Source organism: Drosophila virilis, chromosome 4 (assembly GCF_030788295.1).
Source record: "Drosophila virilis strain 15010-1051.87 chromosome 4, Dvir_AGI_RSII-ME, whole genome shotgun sequence".
Lineage (NCBI taxonomy): Eukaryota > Metazoa > Arthropoda > Insecta > Diptera > Drosophilidae > Drosophila > Drosophila virilis.
In genome coordinates, this window is record NC_091546.1 from 28772433 (window position 1) to 28793542 (window position 21110).

Sequence of the window (21110 nt, forward strand, 5' to 3'; positions counted from 1 at the left end):
CTGACAAAGTTTTTGTTTTAGTTACAATACATTTACTTTAAATAAAAAGTACTCATACCTGTAAATTATTACATTCTCAGGGAGGTAGCCATTTCGTGTCTTATAGCATTCTAGTGCAGCTTCAAAAGACGAGGTAAGTCCACTAACAATCTCTTCTTTTTTTGTTTGTATAACAGCTTTACTATACCAATGCGTATAAGATGAGTTTAGCGAAGCTACTAATGCTGCAGTAATATTTACGATATTATGAATTAAATTGTATAAATATTATTATTTAACATACCAGCCACAGAGTTTCCCTTTTGACAAGGATCATGATATGAGTCGATTCCACAGATCATTATATTTTTAAAGGGAATTTTTACAGTCCACAATGATCCTCCTATTTTACAATTCATTTGCAAAATAATTTTTTGGACAATGGAACGATTTTTTGTTTCGTTGGATAACGTCCTTGAATTTATTACCTTTAAATATACACTACATTACTTAAGTATATTAAATTGTAAAAATAAATATACAGCCTAAATTGAATGTCAGTTTAAGTTTAAAACAGTTAACTGCGAAACGGATTCGCATCTAGCATCTAAGTTCTCTTATACCGAACAGCTAAGAAAGATGTGGACATTATGTTTTTGCGCGGGTTCTTAACGCTGTCATTCTCTCATAGAACAATGAACTTTGGGAGTTCACGCGTGCATATGTATTTATATGTACAAATGTATGCATTTCAAGAACGCACTGCCAGCGTTATATAATATAGATTCATCCTTTTTTTTTTGTTGATAAATCCTTTTGTATTGAAATCAGAATTCTATAATTCCCATTCATTTATTTGAATATATCAAGCTTTATCGGACGATAAATATTGAAGTTACTTCAAGCCTGCATAAAAAGCGCCACTTTTGTGTATATTAGGTGTATTTTAATCTGTATGGGCAGAATAAATTTAAAAGTTTCACAGGTCAGTTCAGGCACCCGACCAGTGGTGAATTTATTAAAATATATTGAACTCTTTAACCGCATTTAATGGTAAGATTGGAAAACTTAAGACCTACAAAAACTTCTTCATCCCATTACAAAATTACAAGTATCCATCGCTAACATAGATTTTAACCCTATATATTAGGATCTTTATTCTCAATATGAAAATTTGTACATAGAATTCCTAAGATTCGATTTAAATTAATTACATTCATGTGAGGCCTGTCGAAAAAGGAACACACGCATATACATGGTTGTTTGCGAATGTAGACGGACTTTTTTAGTCTACTACGTGAATAGCTAGACGTTTTGTTTAATAGTAACTGCGTATCTTAACCGATCTTGAAACAATTACGCAGAAGTCGTTATTGTGTCAAGAGACATTCGTTTATTCGCAAAAATAAGAGTAGCCCGAAAATTAAATCTTAAAATATTTAAATAAAAATCAAGTTAATAACCCAACTTATATTGCCCACCAAGTTAAACACAATTTTAATGAAATCGACTTTTTGAGAATACACAAATATTCTATAGCACAATAAGATATACTGTAGAAAATTGCATTAAGATGCGTTAAAAAAAAACCCCAAACGTTATGTGCTGTAGTACGCAGTTGGATGGGGCAGGTAACGAACCCTTTAAGAATTTCTGTATATATGTACACACACATTCATTCGCGTCTGCTTCGAATTCTATTAACAGCATAATTGTGATTGTTTTCTGTGTTTTAAATCGTTTTTCTCAATAGTAATTGTTGGTGTGGCTGTTGAGTAGAGGCATAGCAAGTGGTGTGCTCTGTCGCAAGTTCGAGCGCTACCGGGAAAACTATTTTATTATTATTATTTTTTTTTTTTTTTTGATGGTGTGGCTGTTGAATAGAGTCGTTAGCAATTAATGCGGGCAGCAGTTGCTAGTTCTATCTCTGTTGGGAACTTTTTGTTTAATTTATCTTTATTACTTCAGAGCGCGTTGCGCGAACTGCATTTGGTGTTGGACAAAAGATTCTCTAGTCGGGACCTCCCGACTCGAACCTTGTTTTCTGCTAATATATTTTTATTACTGCTAAAGCAATCGAGCTATATTTGGTGTTTACAGAAGAGGATTCAGGGAGCTCTCAACTAGAGCCTCTTACTGGTTTTGACAATTTTTAGGCGTAATTCAACGCTCTTGTATGAAATTGCCGGTAAAATATTTAAAAAGGTACGATTTTTTTTTGGACGGAATCCGTTTATTCCAACTGGTGGTTCCTTATGCGATGGACTTTAAACATATTTTGAAATAGTTCTTTACTGGGGTTGTTTCGGTAAAAAAAAAAAGAATCTTTTAAGTCTATCCTAATTTTTCTGAATGGATAATGCTACAAGAGCTTGACCCAATTCGACGGACAAGAATTCAGTTAAGGCAGTTTGACAATGTAAATATAATCTGTTTCGCGCGAAATGTCCTATTGACTACTGTTTCAAAGGGTTATAGTATTCCAGTAGAATGAGAATGAGTGCTTAATGATAAAAAAAAAATAACCGATTCTAAAAAAAAAGGTTTAAACTGTTAGCACAACTGTAATTAATTCACTAATTAGACAAAATTAAGATGTTGGCAGCCTCCTCAGGTGCACTTAATGCATCGCTTACAACCATGAGGAGGCCAAATATCAAAACTTAAACATCGATTATTCATCGATTTAAAGAAAACAGTATATAATTTTATTTATTCTACCCGTTTAAGTTTCTGAGGATTGAACAATTTCTCTGTAGCATAAAATTAGAGAATTTTTTTTTAAATGTTGACAATCTAGTATTCCGTTGAATAACGGAGCCGAGTAATATTATTGCAAAAATGTGTCGGTTACGAATGTATCGCCGACACGCCGGAAAGTTTTTTTTTTTAATCGTATGTGCAGCCCTAGTCCGATTCTCTACTGAATATTGGGACAACATGCCGCAACAATAACTTTCGTAGATAGATAATAGATAATACCCCTTTTATTGTTGCCCAGCTCTAATTAAAGCCCTTTCGCTTTCTTATTGGTAGTTCCTTTCATTTCTATACCATGGAATTAGCTAAGTTTTTAAATATTTTCGTCTTCAGGCTAAATGTACATTGCCTTCGGTTACCACACCAACCTTAACAAATCTATTGTGAGGAAATTAAGAGATATATATATATTTATTAATAAATTTATTACCTGTGATGCGACCGGTAGCTCCGAGCAGCAAATTTTTTTTATAGCACTATATCTGTCATCTCTGATATTCGGACATATACAAACAACTATTTGGGTTTGTGTTCTAATGTTTCGTCGTAAAGCATCAACATATGTATCGACTCTATCTTGTTCCAATGTAATTATAGTTGGCTTGCATATGCTCATTCCAAAAGCTTCGGAGCATCGTTCTACATTAGTTAAAAACGCTTTTGCCGATCGAACATCATTTTTTTGGTGAATAACGATCCAACTTTTTATATGTTTAACTTCTAGCATTTCATTGTTTGTGACATCTTTTGAAAAGTCTGCCTTATGATCAGCTAAAATGCATTGGTTAGCAAAATATATTTGCTCTGAATCCATTTTCCGACCAATTGCATTATGATAGTTTTTAAAGAGCGATAAGCCCCAGTTTTCAAGGATTTCTTTCGCTTCGTCGTTTTCAGATACATTTTTAAAATATTTATCAAGAGCTAGTATACGCTGATTTGGAGTAACACTAGTGAAAGTTGCTATTTCACGCATTAGTTTTTTGTCTGACCGAATTTCATCGTGAAGGCCGGTAAGGTAACACAGTTCAGGGATTAAGCAAAACTGTATGTTTTCTGTATTGACAGTTTTCTCTTTCCTCATTTGTTTTAAGCTTATAAGTAATGGTTGCTTGCCGTCTTTAATGTAAATATTATGGTGGTTTTTGTAGTATTCAACGTAGCTTTGAGATCCCGTTCTTGTTTCAAATTCTGAATGTGGATTTTGGGAAAAACATATATCATCAATTCTATACATCCGATTATTATATCGAGTTAAAACTATGCTTCCAACTAAATATTTTTTAGCTATATCTTGGTAATTAATCTTGTTGTGTTGATAAATCTCTATTAGCATATCCAATACTGTTTTTTGGCATAGTAAACGATGTGATACATCGCAGCACAGCATTAAACCACCGTCGTATTCATCGACAGCAATAACATAGCCCGGCCAAACTTCTAACTTCGCCATAGGAATAACTTTTGGTCGTGAGGGATCAAAATGCTTTCGATCAAATTTAACATAATTTAAAGATTTCATTACGCGATCAAATAATATATTGTACAATTGTATACAATTCTTAAGAGACTCTTTTTTTTTAAACAGAAGTCTTATTTCAATATCCTTATTTTCAACATTTTTGGAAACAAAAGTTGTCAATTCCCTTTCTAATAAAATCGGTAAGTACAGGATGGATCCATCAAAGGTTTTAGCTCCTCCAAATCGGTTTTTGTGTTCATTTAAATACTTCATTCTTAAATGAATTGAATCAACGGGAGGATTGAATCGTACTTCATAAAGGTAAACTCCTTTCTTAGGGTCAGACTTTACTCCTATATAATTACATGACAAGTTAACCGGCGTACCTGTAAAATAATGTTGGTAAAAAAGTTAAAAGTATACAAGTAATTTTTAAGACGTAGAAAGAAGAATTTCTTAAAATATTCAAAAACTCAATACAGCATATATATTATATATATTATTTTAACATAATTATTGTTCTTATTAAAAATATGCAAATAAAAACTTTTTGGGCATTAATGAAATGTTTTCTGTGAACGTTGACTGTTAAGTAGCAGTTGAATATGTTGAGTTAGATTCTTTGGAGGAGGTCAAGTGGGTGTGTTCTTTTGAGCCGTCTTGCCTTTGCGCAGCGTGAGGGAGATATCGGTGGACTCTTTTTGGTTCTTTTTGGTCTAACTGACGCTGCATAATAGAGGACGTGTATTGCGGTGTGTTGGCCGTTTTAAGAAAAGCAGTATCATCCGCATACGTGGCGACCAAGAGGCTCTGATGTGTATACAGTGAATAACAGTTTTCCCAGAACGCTGCCTTGTTGGACTCCGGCTCTGATGTTCTTTATAGACGATATAGCATCACCGCAGTTTGTGTAGGAAGTAGGATGCTGGTAAGTTTTTTTAAAGTTTATGTAATAGACCGGAGTGCCATACCTTATAAAAGGAGTGCAATACCTTAATAGGCTCTCATGTTCGAATTACATAACCTCAATACCCAATGCAAGTTTTATTTAAAAAATTTGCGATATCAGGACAGCCGTTATCAAATTGATATATTGATTAAAACAAAGAAACAATTGTTCGCAAACACTTGTATAAATACGTTTTTAACATGGCTCACAGGTCCACTAGGATTAGCAGTAAGATCGATGAGACCCACTAACCTTCAGGAAGCCTTCGCATGGGCTATTAAAGAAAGGCACATTTACTTCCAAGAAAACAGGTTGAAACAAGAAACTAGAAACAGAAAACAGAATAGCCAATCTGACGGACAGCAAAACGATATCAGGGCAACCAAAGTAACGGTTACATGCCAAGAGAGACCGGAAAAAGAGGGACTATCGACAGTACGCCCCGAATGAAATGAAAAATAACGTACCGGCAATAATACAAAATGACCACCAGAACGATTAGATGAAAACTTAAACTTGAACAGAACCAGAGGTACTGTACATACCATGGAACAGACTTCTACCGATTAGCCGCGACAAACAAACAGGATACTTAGTTAAAGAAAAACCAGGCTCCCCTTAACATTGTTATCCATTTAAAATCCGGATACCCCATAAAGTTTATGATAGACACAGGTGCAACCTTGTCATTCACAAACCCAAAAATTGTCACAAATTCAAACCAAATCACCCTAACAAACCCAATTTCAATTAAAACAGTACTCAACGTACATACCCAAGAGATAATACACATTATCAAGTAATCCTATGTCAATTCCACCTATACTTCGACGTATTAATTTGAATCGATATTTTACAACAGGTAAAAAATATCAATATCTCCAAAGAGACTTAACGTTTCAACATTAAGATGCACATAGAAAACAATACAACTTCAGAACTTCACATTTTGGACGAATGGTCCAAGAACATAGTAAAATTACCCGTCAGCATCGCTAACGGCGTATTTTGGTGCGAACCAAAATGATTTCCAAAGATGTCCTCATACCTGGAAGACTGTATCAAGCCAAACACAATTTCAGTCTTATGGAAGTAATCAATTACTCACAAGACAAACAGAAATTATGCCTCGACTCAGAATTACAAGTCAATAAATACCGCGAGAACGATTACATTGAGATAAATGCCATATCCAAAATTAATAATAATAAACCAAAGGACGGTATATACTTACCCAATTGCGGACGTTGAAGACTTAAAAGCGCTTAAAGACCTTTGCAAAAAATTCCCTAAACTTTTTTATCGAAAGGAAGACAACCTCCCCTTCACTAAATTGGTCAAACATAGAAGACAGACTACATTGCATACAAAACCATTCCGATACAGCTTTATAGAAAAACAAGAAATTAAGAGAAAAATCACAAAACTTTTAGAACAAGACATAATCAGACACAGCCATTCCACATGGAGCGCATCAATTTTCCCAGTTTCAAAGAAACCCTACGCCTCAAAGAATAAGAAATGGAGACTAGTGATCGACAATAGAAACTAAACGAAAAAACCGTAAATGATAAGTACCCCATGCCAAACATTAACGATGTTCTTGACAGGATAGGTAGAGACAAATACCTTACGGCTTTATATCTAGCTAGTGAACACCACCAAGTTGAGATGGATCCACGGGATATTAGCAAAACAGCCTTTTCGGCAATAGGAGTACATTTTGAATTTGTACGAATGACCTTCGAGCTTTCAAATGCCCCAGCCACCTTCCAAAAGGTGATGGACAACATCTTAGCAGACGGTAATTGTTGTTTAATCTATATTGACGACATTATAGTCTTTTCATCTTCACTCCAAGAACACGTCAATGACCTAAAGTTAGTATTCGACAGGTTAAATAGAAAAAATTTAAAGCTTCAACCAGAAAAATCTGAATTTTTCAAACAAGAAATCGAATACCTAGGTAGCAACACGTAGCAACCGATTCTAGTATAAAACCTTACCCCGACAAGATAATTGTCATTAAAGCACTCCCTATGATAAAAACCAGAAGACAAATCAAATCCTTCCTAGGACTGCTCGGTTACTATAGAAAGTTCATAAAAGATTTCGCAGCAATCACTAAACCCTTGACACAAAAACTTAAAGCCAAAGCAACAGTAAAAATAAGTGAGGAATATAATAAAGCATTTGAAACTCGCAAAACTCTGCTATGTAATGACACGATCCTTTAATATCCAGATTATCAAAAACCTTTTATACTTACTACTTACTAACCTTTTATACTTACTTACTAAACCTTTTATACTTAACCACGACAAACTGGTGTCTTTCGCTAGCAGAACCTTATCAGACACAGAGGTAAATGATTCAACTGTAGAAAAATAGTTACGGATCATAGGCCATTGACTTGACTTATGATCTTCAAGGAACCAAATTCGAAATTGGTTTGATGGAAACTACAGCTACTCGAGTACGAATACGAGATAATATACAAGAAATGACCCCAAAACGTAGTAGCCGGCGCCCTTAGCCGCGTAACTGGCGACGTTAATAATAACGACGTTGTTTTCCCCATAAATAAGAATAACATTAATACGATTCCTATTTTCAACAAACCTTTAAAAGAATTCAATGTACATACTGTATTCAAAGTTGGAACACAATCTGAAATCATGACTTCCGTACCTTTCAAAAACAAATTCAGAAGAACGATTATATTTTGAAAAAGATTCTTAAACCTCCTAACAAAACATGCGCTATTTTTGCACCTGACGAAAATTTTAAAACTATTGAGGAAACTTTAAAAGAATACTTCCTACCAATTCAGTTATATAAGGTCATTAGATGTGTCACACTACTGAGATACAACACCGACCCAAACGAACAAGAACTAGAAATACGTCAATACCACGTGGCGAACAACCACAAGGGAATAGACGAAACAGTAGCTCAACTAAGAAAATCCATATATTTCCCATTATTTAAGACCAAAACATCGATTATTATTAATGACTGCGATATATGCCAAGCACTCAAGTACGACAGGAAACGAAAGAAACTAGAATTGCGATGAAGGTTCCGAATTTACTTACATATTTTTAAAGATTTTTGCACAATATACTATATTAGTGCATTTTAATTAATTTCAACAATCTTGAAAAAATTCCCCAGTGTAACGACTCCGTTCGTCTCTAACAGAGATATAAAGAATAATTTTAAACAAAAGAAAAACTCAAACTGCGACCATGAAGACATTTTCTTCGAGACACTGACAACATACTTACAATAACTCTTCATCCATTCAACAACAAAATATACACCCTACGAGATCTTCCACGGAAGACCGCACAATATTAACGCAAAACGCTTCCCCACATAACGAACACGATTATCTCCAAAAACTTAATGAATTCGGAAATATCATATACCCCGAGATAAAGGAGAGCATAGAAAATAAAATGAAAAATAGAACAAAACTGAGCGAAAACAGAGATCACTCCGAAACCCTCAATGAAGGCGACACAGTTTTTAGAAAAGAAAATAGGAGAAATAAAATAACGCCCTGATTCACTAAATATAAAGGACAAACGTCCAACCTTTATATCACACAAAAATCAAAGGATACACAAATCAAAAATTAAACAAGTACGAGGTTCTAGTTAGGAGCTTCCGACTAGGGAATACCATGAACCCTCTTACTCCAATACCAAATAAATTTCAAAAAAAAAAAAGGTTCCCTTGGCAGGGTTCGAACTCGCAACTGACGCATTCCTTGCTGTCGACTCTACTCAACAGCTACACAGCAAAAAAGAAAAAAAAACTTTCCCCGATAGGGCTCGAACTTGCGACAGACAGTACCACTTGCTATGCCTCTACTCAGCAGCCGCACCATTAATTAAGTACTTATGATAAAAAAAGGAACTGAAATTACATTACAGAAAATCGCAATTACCATGCTGTTAGAATTCGAAGCAGACGCGCATTAATGTGTGTGTGTACATGTATACAGAAATTCTTAAAGCTGCTTCCCCACTCAATTTTGCAGTTGCATATAACTTTGGTTTTTTCTTAACCGATCTTTATGAAATTTTCTACAGTATATCTTAGTGTACAATAGAATATTTGTGTATTCTGAAAAAGTCAATTGCATTTAAATTGTGGCTTAAATTGGTTGGCAATAAAAGTTTGGTTATTAACTTGATTTATAGCTCTGGGGTGATAGCGGGGAGGTGGCGATAGGTATAAAATGAAAGATACTTGACATATATGTAATATTCTAGAAGCAACATATCATGTTTGGTGACTCTAGCTCTTATTATTTACCCAATTTGCTCAAAAAACAGGTTGTCGATATCGGTTTTAATCGATTGCTTGAAAAAGGAGTACGTTATCGATTGTCGGAAGCAAACTCGATCTTCGCAGGCACTAGGAGCACCTACATCTAATGTCAAGTCTCTAGCTCTTATAGTCTCTGAGATCCTTGCGTTCATACATACGGACGGACGGATGGACAGACAGACAGACGGACATGGCTAGATCGACTCGGCTATTGGAGCTGATCAAGAATATATATACCTTATGGGTTCGGAGATGCTTCCTTCTGCCTGTTACAAACATTTGGATTTTGCACAAATACAATATACCCTTATACCCATGTTTAATGGGTTCAGGGTGTTAAAAGGACAAAATAGTAATTACAGTCATATTTTACAGATTATGCTGGATGAGGAGCACGACAGAGTCGCAATAATAAACCTGGGGAACGCAAGAATTATAACATCATATAAACACCTTTTACACAAAATCAGCACACAAAACTTGTTAGAAAACACAGAAAAATTCGAAACAGTATTAAATGACCTAAGACAAGTAAAGTTTTCAGGAGAAATTATAGACAGTCTAAAAGCAAAAATAGACCAGCTAAGAATCAAAATAAACGTATTACTACCAAAAAAAAGGGAAAAGAGAGGTTTAGAAAATGGTCTTGGTAGTGTAATAAAAGTAGTAACAGGAAATATGGACGCAAGAGACGCACAATCTATTGATGATAAATTCAATGTTATTAAAGAAAACGAAAACCAAATTACTGAAAATGTCAACAAACAAATAATATTTAATCAAGAAACTATTTTATGATTTCAGATTACCGAGCATATAACCTAAGAACAGGATATAATTAATTATTTCATTAAAAATTATAAAAATAACATTTACAAAACATTAAACGTAGAACATAATAAAATACACCTATTTCAGTATATAACAAGAATAAATAATATATATATGTGTTATATAACCACATAGATAATATAGCAGAAAGTATTCTGCTAACTAAGTTGAATATAATATCTAAATTCATACTATCCGAAACAGAAATTAGATTTATAAACGAATTCATTTCAAGCTAAAATGTATTAGTAGCATCCGATGAACTTATATAGATTGTTAACATTAGAAACTTACATAAATAGCTTTAATATAACATTCCATGTAAAAATTCCGATATTAAACAAACAAGAACACATTGTTCCCCTACTGTTATACCACACTAAATTTCTGATAGTACCAAACTACATCTTATACGACCAACACGGATAAATCTTGTACTTTGAAAACAAATGTCCCTAAGTACATCAGACATTTATATGCGAAAACACATTTACACAAACGAACTTAGTCAATAGCCACCGTCTTAAAAGCATTCTCTTTTACCAAACGGCAACAAGCGACATCAAGGATGTCGGCCATCAGAGAAGTGGAACAACGACACCTCTTCGTCTTTAACACTATAAACACCAATGTCACGTCTTCATGTCACAGACCCTTCATAATCAATGGGTCAGTTATTGTAACATTTGACACTTGTTAGGCCATTAACAATGGCTTATCATACGATGATACTGTAATGGAGTTTGAACAAAGGACAGAACTGTCCACAGAATCGTTCAAACAAATGAACATAAACAACACGTTCTAAGATTCGAATCTGCAAGAACACAGACATTACAGACATTATCAAGCCGAAACGACCAAATCGTCAAGAAGACGACAGCCACCGACCACCTTTTCACACTTTATATACTGCTTACTATACTGACAATATCTGCATTATTCATCTTTACACTCAGCGGAGCCTTCAGCGATGTGCGTTCCGGCCATTCTATCGATGTGGCCGTCAGTTCATTCCAGGGGAGGAGGGGTTACCGAATATACCATACAGGATATACAGGCCAAGCCGCCGAGAAACGGCGGTGTCAGCGCAGCATTGTGACCTTTGTTGCAATGCTGATCCAGCACTTTAAAAGGATGTTGGTTGCAACAATTCTCGTAGAAGACACTTGAACTGCTGCAACGGCAATTTGTCAGATACATGTTGCTAGATATTAAGAAAACCATTGTATACATTTAGCTTTACTGAAGTTCGAACAATAAATAGATATTCAGTTCAGTTTAGAACATTCAAAGAAATCTTTGCAGTATTTATTGAATTCTTATTTCATTTACATCACATCAACATATATATATACATATATCACTTCATCGCTATGACGATACTGGTAACTCCTGCAGACAAATTGATGGTCTGGGATCAAACCATCCTCGTTCAATACTGAGAGCACTATCTCTATATACAAAACTGTTTGTCCTGACTGACTGACTGATTGATAGTTGATCAACGCACAGCCCAAGCCGTAAGATCTAGGAAGGAAATTATCACTGTAGTTACCTTATGTGACAAAGGTGCACGTTAAGACGGGGTTTCGGGAAATTCCACCCGACTGACCTTAAAATTTTAAAGTTCTTTGTTCAAATTCATTTGAAGGCTGTTTCACACTTTTCCAAAAATGTATTCCTCCTTAGTGGAAATAGGGCTTAAAGATTTGGTGGGTGACTTTTCGCGCTTAAATTCATTGTCAAAGCTCTATATGAAAAATGATTTGAGTCTTTTTTACATTTTTCGCAAAATCTAAACTCCTTCGGCAGAAATGCGATTCAAATATTTTTTGGGCGAAGTTTCAAGTGGTGTCAAACTTAATTTTAAAGCTCTACATAAGAACTTAATGAATACGTGTTTCAGCCATTTGGAAAATTCTCTCCACAACAGGGGTTAATTAGCGAAATACGTTGGTATGAAACTTTTTTGTTAACCTCGGATCGGCCTCAAACATATTTTCAAAGATCATTGCTAAAATTCATTAGAGGACTGCTTCACACTTTTTGAAAAATCCATTCCCCCTTGGTGGAAATGGGACTCAAAGATTTGGTGGGTGGCCTTTTGCCTTCAAATTCATTTGCATGGATCTACATAAAAAATCATTTGAGACGGGTTTCGCATTTTTTGCAAAATCTAAGCTCATTCGGTGGAAAGTGCAATTTAAGGTAATTTTTTTAAGAATTTTAGCTGTGTCCGATATGCATAAAACTTACTTTTAAAGCCTGGCCTGAGAAACGCCCCTTTCGCTACTGATGGATACACTGTAACCGTCAATCTACAATCTCAAACGTCAGAGTACTCTGCAATCATCACAGCCACCGTAGCTTCCATTATAGCAGATCGCCAGCCAAGCATCGGCCTTAACACAGCTAATTGGTATCTGCCTGAATATGTTCGCCTCGCTGATCCTTGCTTTTACAAGCCGCAGCGAGTTGACTTATTAATCGGAGCTGGTCTTTTCTACGAGCTAATGTGTGTCGGGCTAATAAAACTGCTACCGGGATCGCCTCTTCTGCAAAAAACTTGCTTTGGATGGATAGTTGCAGGTGGCGGTTCCCAGCAATGCTGTACCTCTCTTTGGTCAATCGTGTATCGTCTAATTCCCGCACTGATTCTGGTGGTCGAACCGATAAGTTAACTTTTCAATTTTGAGAAGTAGAAAATTTTCCAGACCCTGTTGCTAAGGCAACAAAGGAAGAGCTTCACTGCGAGGATCATTTTGTTAAGAATTTCCAAAGGTTGCCAACAGGAGCATATTCCATGCGACTTCCTCTCAAACTCCCTCTGGATAAATTAGGTGAATCTTATCAACAGGCATTTGGCAAATTTATATCGTTTGCGAGAAAATTGCATCGGCATCCCAACCTTCAATCCCTGTATTTCGCTTTCATTTAGAAGTATATGGAGCTAGGATATATGAATCTTGTCCTTCCAGAGAAGTTACGTTTATGCAAATATTTTCTCCCTCATCATTGCGTGCTGAGGGAACAAAGCACGAGCAACAAAATGTGCGTCGTGTTTGATGGTTCAGCTATCATCAGCACTGGATGTTCGCTGAATGAAGTGCTGATGGCTGGACCGTCATACAACCGAAACTGTTTAACATTTCGATGCGATTTCGCACATCCCCTGTTGCCCTTACTGGAGACATTGGCAAGATGAATCGCTGTCAAAGTTACGGTCCCAGATAACTACCTACAATGCATCTTGTGGCGAAATTCTACTGTTTCTGAAATAAGTGTCTTCAAGTTGGACACAGTTACGTATGGAACAAACCCAGCTTCATTTCTTGCCGATCGAGCAATGCAGCAATTGGCAGTCGATGTGCAACATTTATTTCATGACGTTATATCTGGCGGTCGCTCGGTCTAAGAGGCGATCGACTTATTAAATTAAACAAAGGGCATCCTATTTAAAGGTTGCTTTGAACTCTGTGGCGCACTTTTGTAAGCCCAATTTATGCAGGAAGTAGCCGAAATGAAATTATTTACCGGTACATTCCATTGTCGGTCAGATTCATCAATATGTCTTTCATGAATCCGATATGAATCGAAGTTCAACGTATTCGTTGCACCATCATCGGATAGCCACCATCCAGGAGCTCACAGCGGGCTTCCAGTGGCATTATGTTCCAACAGCCAGTAATCCAGCTGACGTTCTCTCCAGAAGGTCCACTCCCGAGCTTAAACAGTCAAAAGTTTGGTCATGTGGTCCTGAATTTTGACTGGTCCACAAAGGTGCTGGCCTGCGACTTGTCTTCTTGAAAAGCCAATACTGGAGTTAAGCAGACGAGTGTTGCATATCACAGATCTTGTCTATGTGTACTAGTTTATCCGTATTCGGCGCCCCGGACTTTTGATCGCCGACGTTTGGATCCTTCATACTTCTTCGAGTTGGTGGGCGCCTCGAAAAGTCAACCCTTCTTTATGAGGTCTGTCATCCTATTATACTGCCTAGACAACACACAGTTACCATCGCCATCATTTTCATGAGCGGAATCTCCATGCTGGACCACGAGCCTTGTTGGGAGAAATTCGTAGGCAATATTGGCCGATTGGTTGCCGCAAAACAGTTCCCAGCATTGTAAGCAAATGCATCAGATGTTTCCGGAACAAGCCCCGCTTGGTGGAGCACGTAATGGCTAATCTTCCAAAGGAGCGATTTGTTGAAACTCGAGCGTTTGATAGAACTGGTGTGGACTTTTGCGGACCATTCTTCTACAACCCTGACACTCAAAACAAAGCTCCTATAAAATGCTACATAAGCGTATTTATTTGGCTCGCCACGAAAGCCGTTCATTTGTAGTTTGTCAAGGATCTATCTACGTGTGCATTTTTCAATGGTCTAAAGCGCTTTATATGCACTCTTGGCAAGCCACGTTAAATTCGGTCTGACAATGTCAGAAATGTAAGAAATCTTTTCCTCAGTCGCTGTCATCAGAGGCGATGCTTAAGTTTTATTTGGCGACCACAATTGACTGGCGCTTCATTCCACCGCGATCCCCTCACTTCAGTGGCTGTAAAAACTGCAAAACATCACATCTATCGGGTTGTGGGGTCAACTGTTCTGGGATTCGAAGAGCTTCGTACCCTTGTGTGCCACATAACGGCAGTCATTAATTCTAAGATCCAGAAGACATCACACGCGTTGCAGTTTTCAAGACAGCTAATGGAATCATAATGCGAGCAACTAAAAAGTTGTGTCTGCTTAACGATCCTGTTGAGGCTCAATCGTTCAACGGGGGGAGTATGTTGGGCTCAGCAGCTAAAAGTTAAATTAATTCTCCCTGCGAGGCAAGCAATGTCACTATTTTGTTTTGCTTGGCGTTTCTCACATATTATAAAATAGCTCAATATTATTTGCTGTTGACTATCTATCGTCTTCGTTATCGTTTCTGTTACCGCGCTCTTTCACCTTTGCACTTTGTCTTAAGCGGCTAGCGCATTAATGCTAGCGACGCCGCAATGCACTCTTGCCTAGTATGTTCTCTACATCGAATCTCTTATTGATCGCTTCGCTAAGAATTGTAAATATTCGCAAATTGTCAATACGTTCGCTATAATTTAAGCATATAAAGAAATCAGCCCGTTGCATGAACTTATAGGACAAAGCGGAATTTTTATAACATCCTTAACTTCTCGCTATTAAGTGCTAATAATATAGCTTGTTAGCCCAACAACCATCAACTGGCCAATCATACTAAATTTGATCGTGACTACTAACTTGCGTTTAGGTATTGAATAAATACATTATTTTCAATGAAAATATTGATGATTGCAACAAAGTGTTACAATGTGAATGTATATGTGACCAAATATATAATGAACATGCAACTTTTGTGCTCGGCCAATCAATTGCATTTGAATTGTTCAAAGTGTATGTTTATGACATTTTATCGTACTACATCTTATCTTGTCAGTTACATAATCGACAATACCCTTTGGCAACGTATACTAACAGTAAAGGATCTAGGCGTTCATTTTGATTCTAAACTCTGTTACAATCTTCACATAGAAACCATCGGTTATGAGGCAAATGGTGTACTTGGATTAATTTAACGATGGTCCAAAGAGTTTAACGATCCTTTTATAACGAAACTTCTGTACATCCCCCTTGTTCGCCCTATCCTTGAATACTGCTCTTGCATCTGGACTCCGCAGAATAACAATAGCCAGGATCGTATTGAATCTGTTCGAAAGCAATTTCTGCGTTTTGCCTAACGAGTTTTGAATTGGGACCCTAATCTTCTGTTGCTATCCTACTTCAGCAGGGTGCTTCTTGCGTCGTTAACCAGCCGTAGGACAATTCTCGGTGTTGTCCATCTACATAAGTTGATTATTGGCTATATAGATTCTCCTTTTTTGCTAGAGCGTCTTCAATTCTCTGTTCCGGACCAACCAGAAGTTATCCTTTCGCGAGCTATGTAAAAATTATTATAGTTTGCATCACGTTTTCTCTACCGAACTTTCCCTACCCCTAATAAAATCGTTACTTTCAGGATATCTTCAGGAAGTCACTGACCATTCCCAGCTATGAGCAGCGGCCTAGCTTGCCGGACAGGCTGTAAATTCGGTCGGTGATTTTCCATAACTTTTCTCTTTGTCCCATCTTCTTAACACTATTTATATCTAGCTTACATTTTTTTACTTTATTAACAATCTTCTTACTTTCTTTTTCCTATTTATTGTATTTTCTTAATTATTATAGCAAATTAAGATTATTTTTAATTTTACTTAAGAACACTTTTTACCTACTTACACCCTTCTGCTTAGATGTAGGCTCTAATAGCGTCACTGACAAAATTAACTATGAAAAAGGTCGGTGGTGTTATATAGAAAATTGAGTTTTCTAACTAGGCTTCTAGCATATAATTCCATTATCTATTGTATGTATAATCTATTAAATAATAAGGAAGACACCCGTTTTGTCGACCATTAATAAAAAAAAATAAAATATAAAACATGACTGCATGATGCGAGTTTTTCAAAACAGACACGAGTGCGCAGACAGGATGCAGCAGCGAGGCCTTAAAGCAACAACAAAAATTGGTCTAATCTGATCCGAAATCAAAAATTTATTGAAGAAGTAACTATTGGCGGTAGTGCATTACACACCACAAAGTTGTCAATCAGAAATATTGCTAACCTTTTAGCGTACGATGCTATTTTGGGAAAAAATAGAAACAAAAATGAAAATAAAAAAAAGGGATCATAAATATATATATTCCATTCATAAATGAAATAAATGCGAAACCAATCTCTAAAACGGACTGTTTAACATAGACACATCTTGGGCAGACTAATTAAAAACTCTACTCTATAAAATGAAAGCAGAAAGTAAAACTACGAATGATTGACCAGGTCACCCTAAATTCTACTAGTACCCCATTTCCCTAAAGATCGAGGTAAGTTAATAGATAAAAGAGCTACTAATAACGGCTAATATGAATTTTCACGATCTGAAGAACATTTTCAATATAGACAATAAATTGCATATTTAACAATTTTCGAGTCCTTACATAAGATCAATATGAAATGTAAGTTTTTCAGAGACCGGTGAATGAACTCCTAGGTTTTATTATTTCCGAAAAAAGCGAGGTAACGAGTCCAAAGAAAGTGTTAGCAATTGCTAACTATAATCTTCTTAAAACCCTGTAAAATCTGTAAGCGTTGCAAGGCCCAACGGCTACTATAGACGGTATATTAAAAATGTCGCTAAAATTACAAAGCCACCACTTAACTCTCTTTGAAGACTTGATAATTTCCACAAAGAAGCTATAAAAGACAAAGAAGAAGCTATAGAGTACAAAGAAGTACTTAACTTACATGGTACTTTTCTATAACGAACGACCAATAAATGATATTTCTTTACAAATCGCTCTCGAAAACTAAAAAAAAATTACGCAGCCGGTTTGGGCATTAAAAGCAAAAGTATACATTTGTACCGATCATCCACCCATAAAACATTCTCTTGTAGTTGTACTTGTTGAGAATTACAAACACGAAGTGCTATAGCGACCAGGAACCGGCAACGTCATGACAAATGCGTTACAAAGGGTTAGCCAACTGAACTTAATGCCATCAACACAAGATGGCGCCGAAAGGTCAGCAGTATATATATTCCCTATCAATGCTTTTAAAAATCTAATATTTTTTTAAACAGGGGCAAACCATAGATTATAAATTTTGTTTCTACTTCCTAACGTTCCATAATCATAAGATAACACAGCCTGATTAAACAAAACAGAATTGACGAACTACCTTAAAACGACTTTTTAAGGTCAACCGTCATCAACGAAATTTACCCACCTAAGTACAACATATGAATTCCCACTGAAGTAGAAACCTTCCTGAAGGGCATTTTTTAGAAAGCACCATTTACCTTAAAAAATCCAATTTAGGTTGTTGCCTAGAAGGACATCGATGCTGCGGGTAATAATACGCAGATAGTACATTTCAGATAGTTCGTCGAGGGATAGCTCAACCAGGCGGCTGACAAATACCCCATGATGCATAGCATTACATTGATCTTGGCAGTAGTAGTCATATCCTTAGACCTGAATCCCATATACACCTGACAAACCGGTATCAAGAGAAAACATCATTCTCCTTAAGTGTGGCAAAGTACGAATTTTGTCGGCTTTTCTTCAGATTTGTAAAATCCGATAGCCCCTTTAAAATAGCCTTAAACGACGTTCTTCGATAAAAAAATCGATAAGACATTGTTTGTCTAAGTCGATGATGTCTTCGTACTTTCAAGAAACGGTTGTGGACTACTTCAAGCACACCTCCTGAACGGCAATGTCAAGAATTCCCATCCATTTGATTGGGGTTAAACGCAATATGTTCGCAAGACGCATAGAAATTTTAGCGTCGGAAGAGGTAATGCTAATGTACGTTAATTACAAGAAACACTTTGACCTTCTTATGCGTCGGATCAAGGAATTGGGAAAGTACTTTCCCCAAATGGACGAGCAGTACCAACGATTTCCAGAAGGTTGAAAAACAAGGGAATTAACTACGCAACTAAAGAAACAAGCGGTTTCTACATTCCAGGCAATGACAAAAAAACTGCGGATGCCTTGTCGCGGTTACAATACACCTTGCTGTATGTTCCTGCTGACTTGTTGACATTGACGACAGATAAGCCTGCGAATTGCTTAACGAATCAGATTGTCTTAGAGAAAACGAGCTTCCCATTGAAAAGAAAATTAATTGTTGTTTTGGTGTTATAAAAGCATTGCTGCCGAGATCTTTGCTAGCAACCAGAGAAAGGAGGTCATGACAGCTGAGTATAACCGCGGTTGTAAAGCTCTGCAGGAAAATTTTTAATAGGTTACTATTAACATTTTTTCCGACAGTGACATCTATCGCGAATGAAGCAAGGACCTCGCCAAACGCCAAACTCTTCGTCCGTGGGAAAAATGTTACACATTGACGTTTTTCGACTGACAAGGAATTTTTTCGACATGCGTTTACAAATTCTATAAATTCGCCATAAGGCAACCCACAGCTTCGTGTACCATTGACCGTGAAGGCTCTACCCATGGTACCGATGAACTTTTTCCCTGCCTAGCGGGTGTAATGTGACAATGAGAAAGATCCTTAGGGCCCTATTTTTAAATAATTGTGGGGTTGGGAATTTATAATTCAAGGTTTTTCTGTGACTTTGACGAACTACTCTCACTTGGACTATCCAATAATTATAGAATATGACGCACTCTGGAATAAATACTTATGACATACTGTAAGCCTTGTCAGCGAGATACTGATAACGAATGGCTGATGAAGTGTCCACGCAACTCACAAGCATTTTTTGGCAAGTTAGTGGAATTAGACATCTGACACGTTCTAGGACACAGTCTTAAAGGTGATGGCCGGCAAGGAAAACGCAAACGATTTATAGAACATCAAAATTACAGAGGCGCCGTTGGTCAAGGCAATCAATAAGAAAGGCGTTGGAAGTTGTTTTTATTGCATAGCTCAAAAGTTTACTTAATGTTTGTTAAGTCATAATTTTAGATAAGCTCACAATCGAAGACGCGTGTATTAGTAACGCATATTTCACCCTGACTTTTGCCATTTGTCCAGTTGTGATTGTGCAAATAATTCTACTAAACATCATATTGGGCTGCTGCTCCGAACACCGCAAGTGCACTCTAAACAAGTATACAGGCAATCGCTGAGTAGTTTACATTTGCCCTTCAACGTCGTACAAGCAACCACCCCTAGATTTCAATGAGTATAAGAAAGGATCCTACTCCGATTGTTTTCATTCCATAACACACCAGGAATTGTTCCCCGAAAGCGACGTCACACTGAGCTGCTTAATCTGTGATATGAAAACTTTATATGAACGATACATTACCCTAAATACTACCGATAAGTTTTACAGGCAAATCTAACTATGTTCAGAAAATAGTACCAGAAAATAGTACACGTAAATAGACCATTTTGTTTTCGACAGTGTATGTCACATACATGTGCAAATACAAATTTAAGATAGATCATGGTAAGCATAGAAAACTACCAAAATTATTTTTTTCGCAGCAAAAGCCAGTGCTGATACAAAATAATTGCATGGCCTTATATAGATCCCAAGCTGAGAGGTACATTCTATTTTTAGCGTGAGAGCGCTAAATTGGTTTGGTGAGATTCTTGGAACCAAACAACAAATGGTTACTCATAAATTCGCCTGGATTTTGGTGAATTTAGGGAATAACATATCAATTAAATTTCCACAAAGATCTTCGAGAATGGATGTGAAGCCAATCCGATGTTTAGCAAAAAAGTCGCAAAATATCGGAATCGTTGGACTCGAACTCATAAAGTTCGTACGTAAGGCTTTGAAAATAATTTCAAATCTCTGGCTCAGGATTTGAGATCGACTCGACTATTGATGCTGACCAAGAATCTATACACTTTAAGGAATCGGAGATGCTTCCTTATGCCTGTTACTTACGTTTGCACAAACCTATTCCACCCTTTCAATAGACTCCGGATATAACAACCAAAACGGCCACAACAAGAATAACAATGTTCGAGTTATACAAGATATCTTGAAAAACCATTGAATGTCCTTTGAGCCAGAAAATTAACTAAATCTAACATTCATGTTCCTGATCTCACTAAAATATTTTTTTCGTACAAATACAATGTGAGACAGCCACAAAGGTAGCCACCCCACAGTTCATAATTATAATTATAGAGTATAAACATTGTATAACATATAAGCATTTT

The 21110-nt window shown here is 36.5% G+C and overlaps 1 protein-coding gene across 20 annotated transcripts in view; it reads right to left on the minus strand.

Annotated features, from left to right (window-relative positions):
* AGO3 (Argonaute 3) overlaps positions 1-21110 on the minus strand; it is a 48500-nt gene that overhangs the window by 15891 nt on the left and 11499 nt on the right. For 14 of the 20 annotated variants that reach the window (XR_011416566.1, XR_011416565.1, XM_032433100.2 and 11 more), the window contains 3 exons: positions 3170-4587; positions 284-467; positions 59-224 (listed from right to left, as the gene is read on the minus strand). Coding sequence is in view for 15 of the 20 variants with exons in the window: in XM_032433100.2 (XP_032288991.1) it covers positions 59-224; positions 284-467; positions 3170-4587 (1768 nt within the window). In the remaining 5 variants the exon portion in view is untranslated. Of the gene's footprint in view, positions 1-58; positions 225-283; positions 468-3093; positions 3118-3169; positions 4588-21110 lie in introns of those variants that run through there. The other 6 variants (XR_011416568.1, XR_011416567.1, XR_011416569.1 and 3 more) reach the window with 2 other exon arrangements.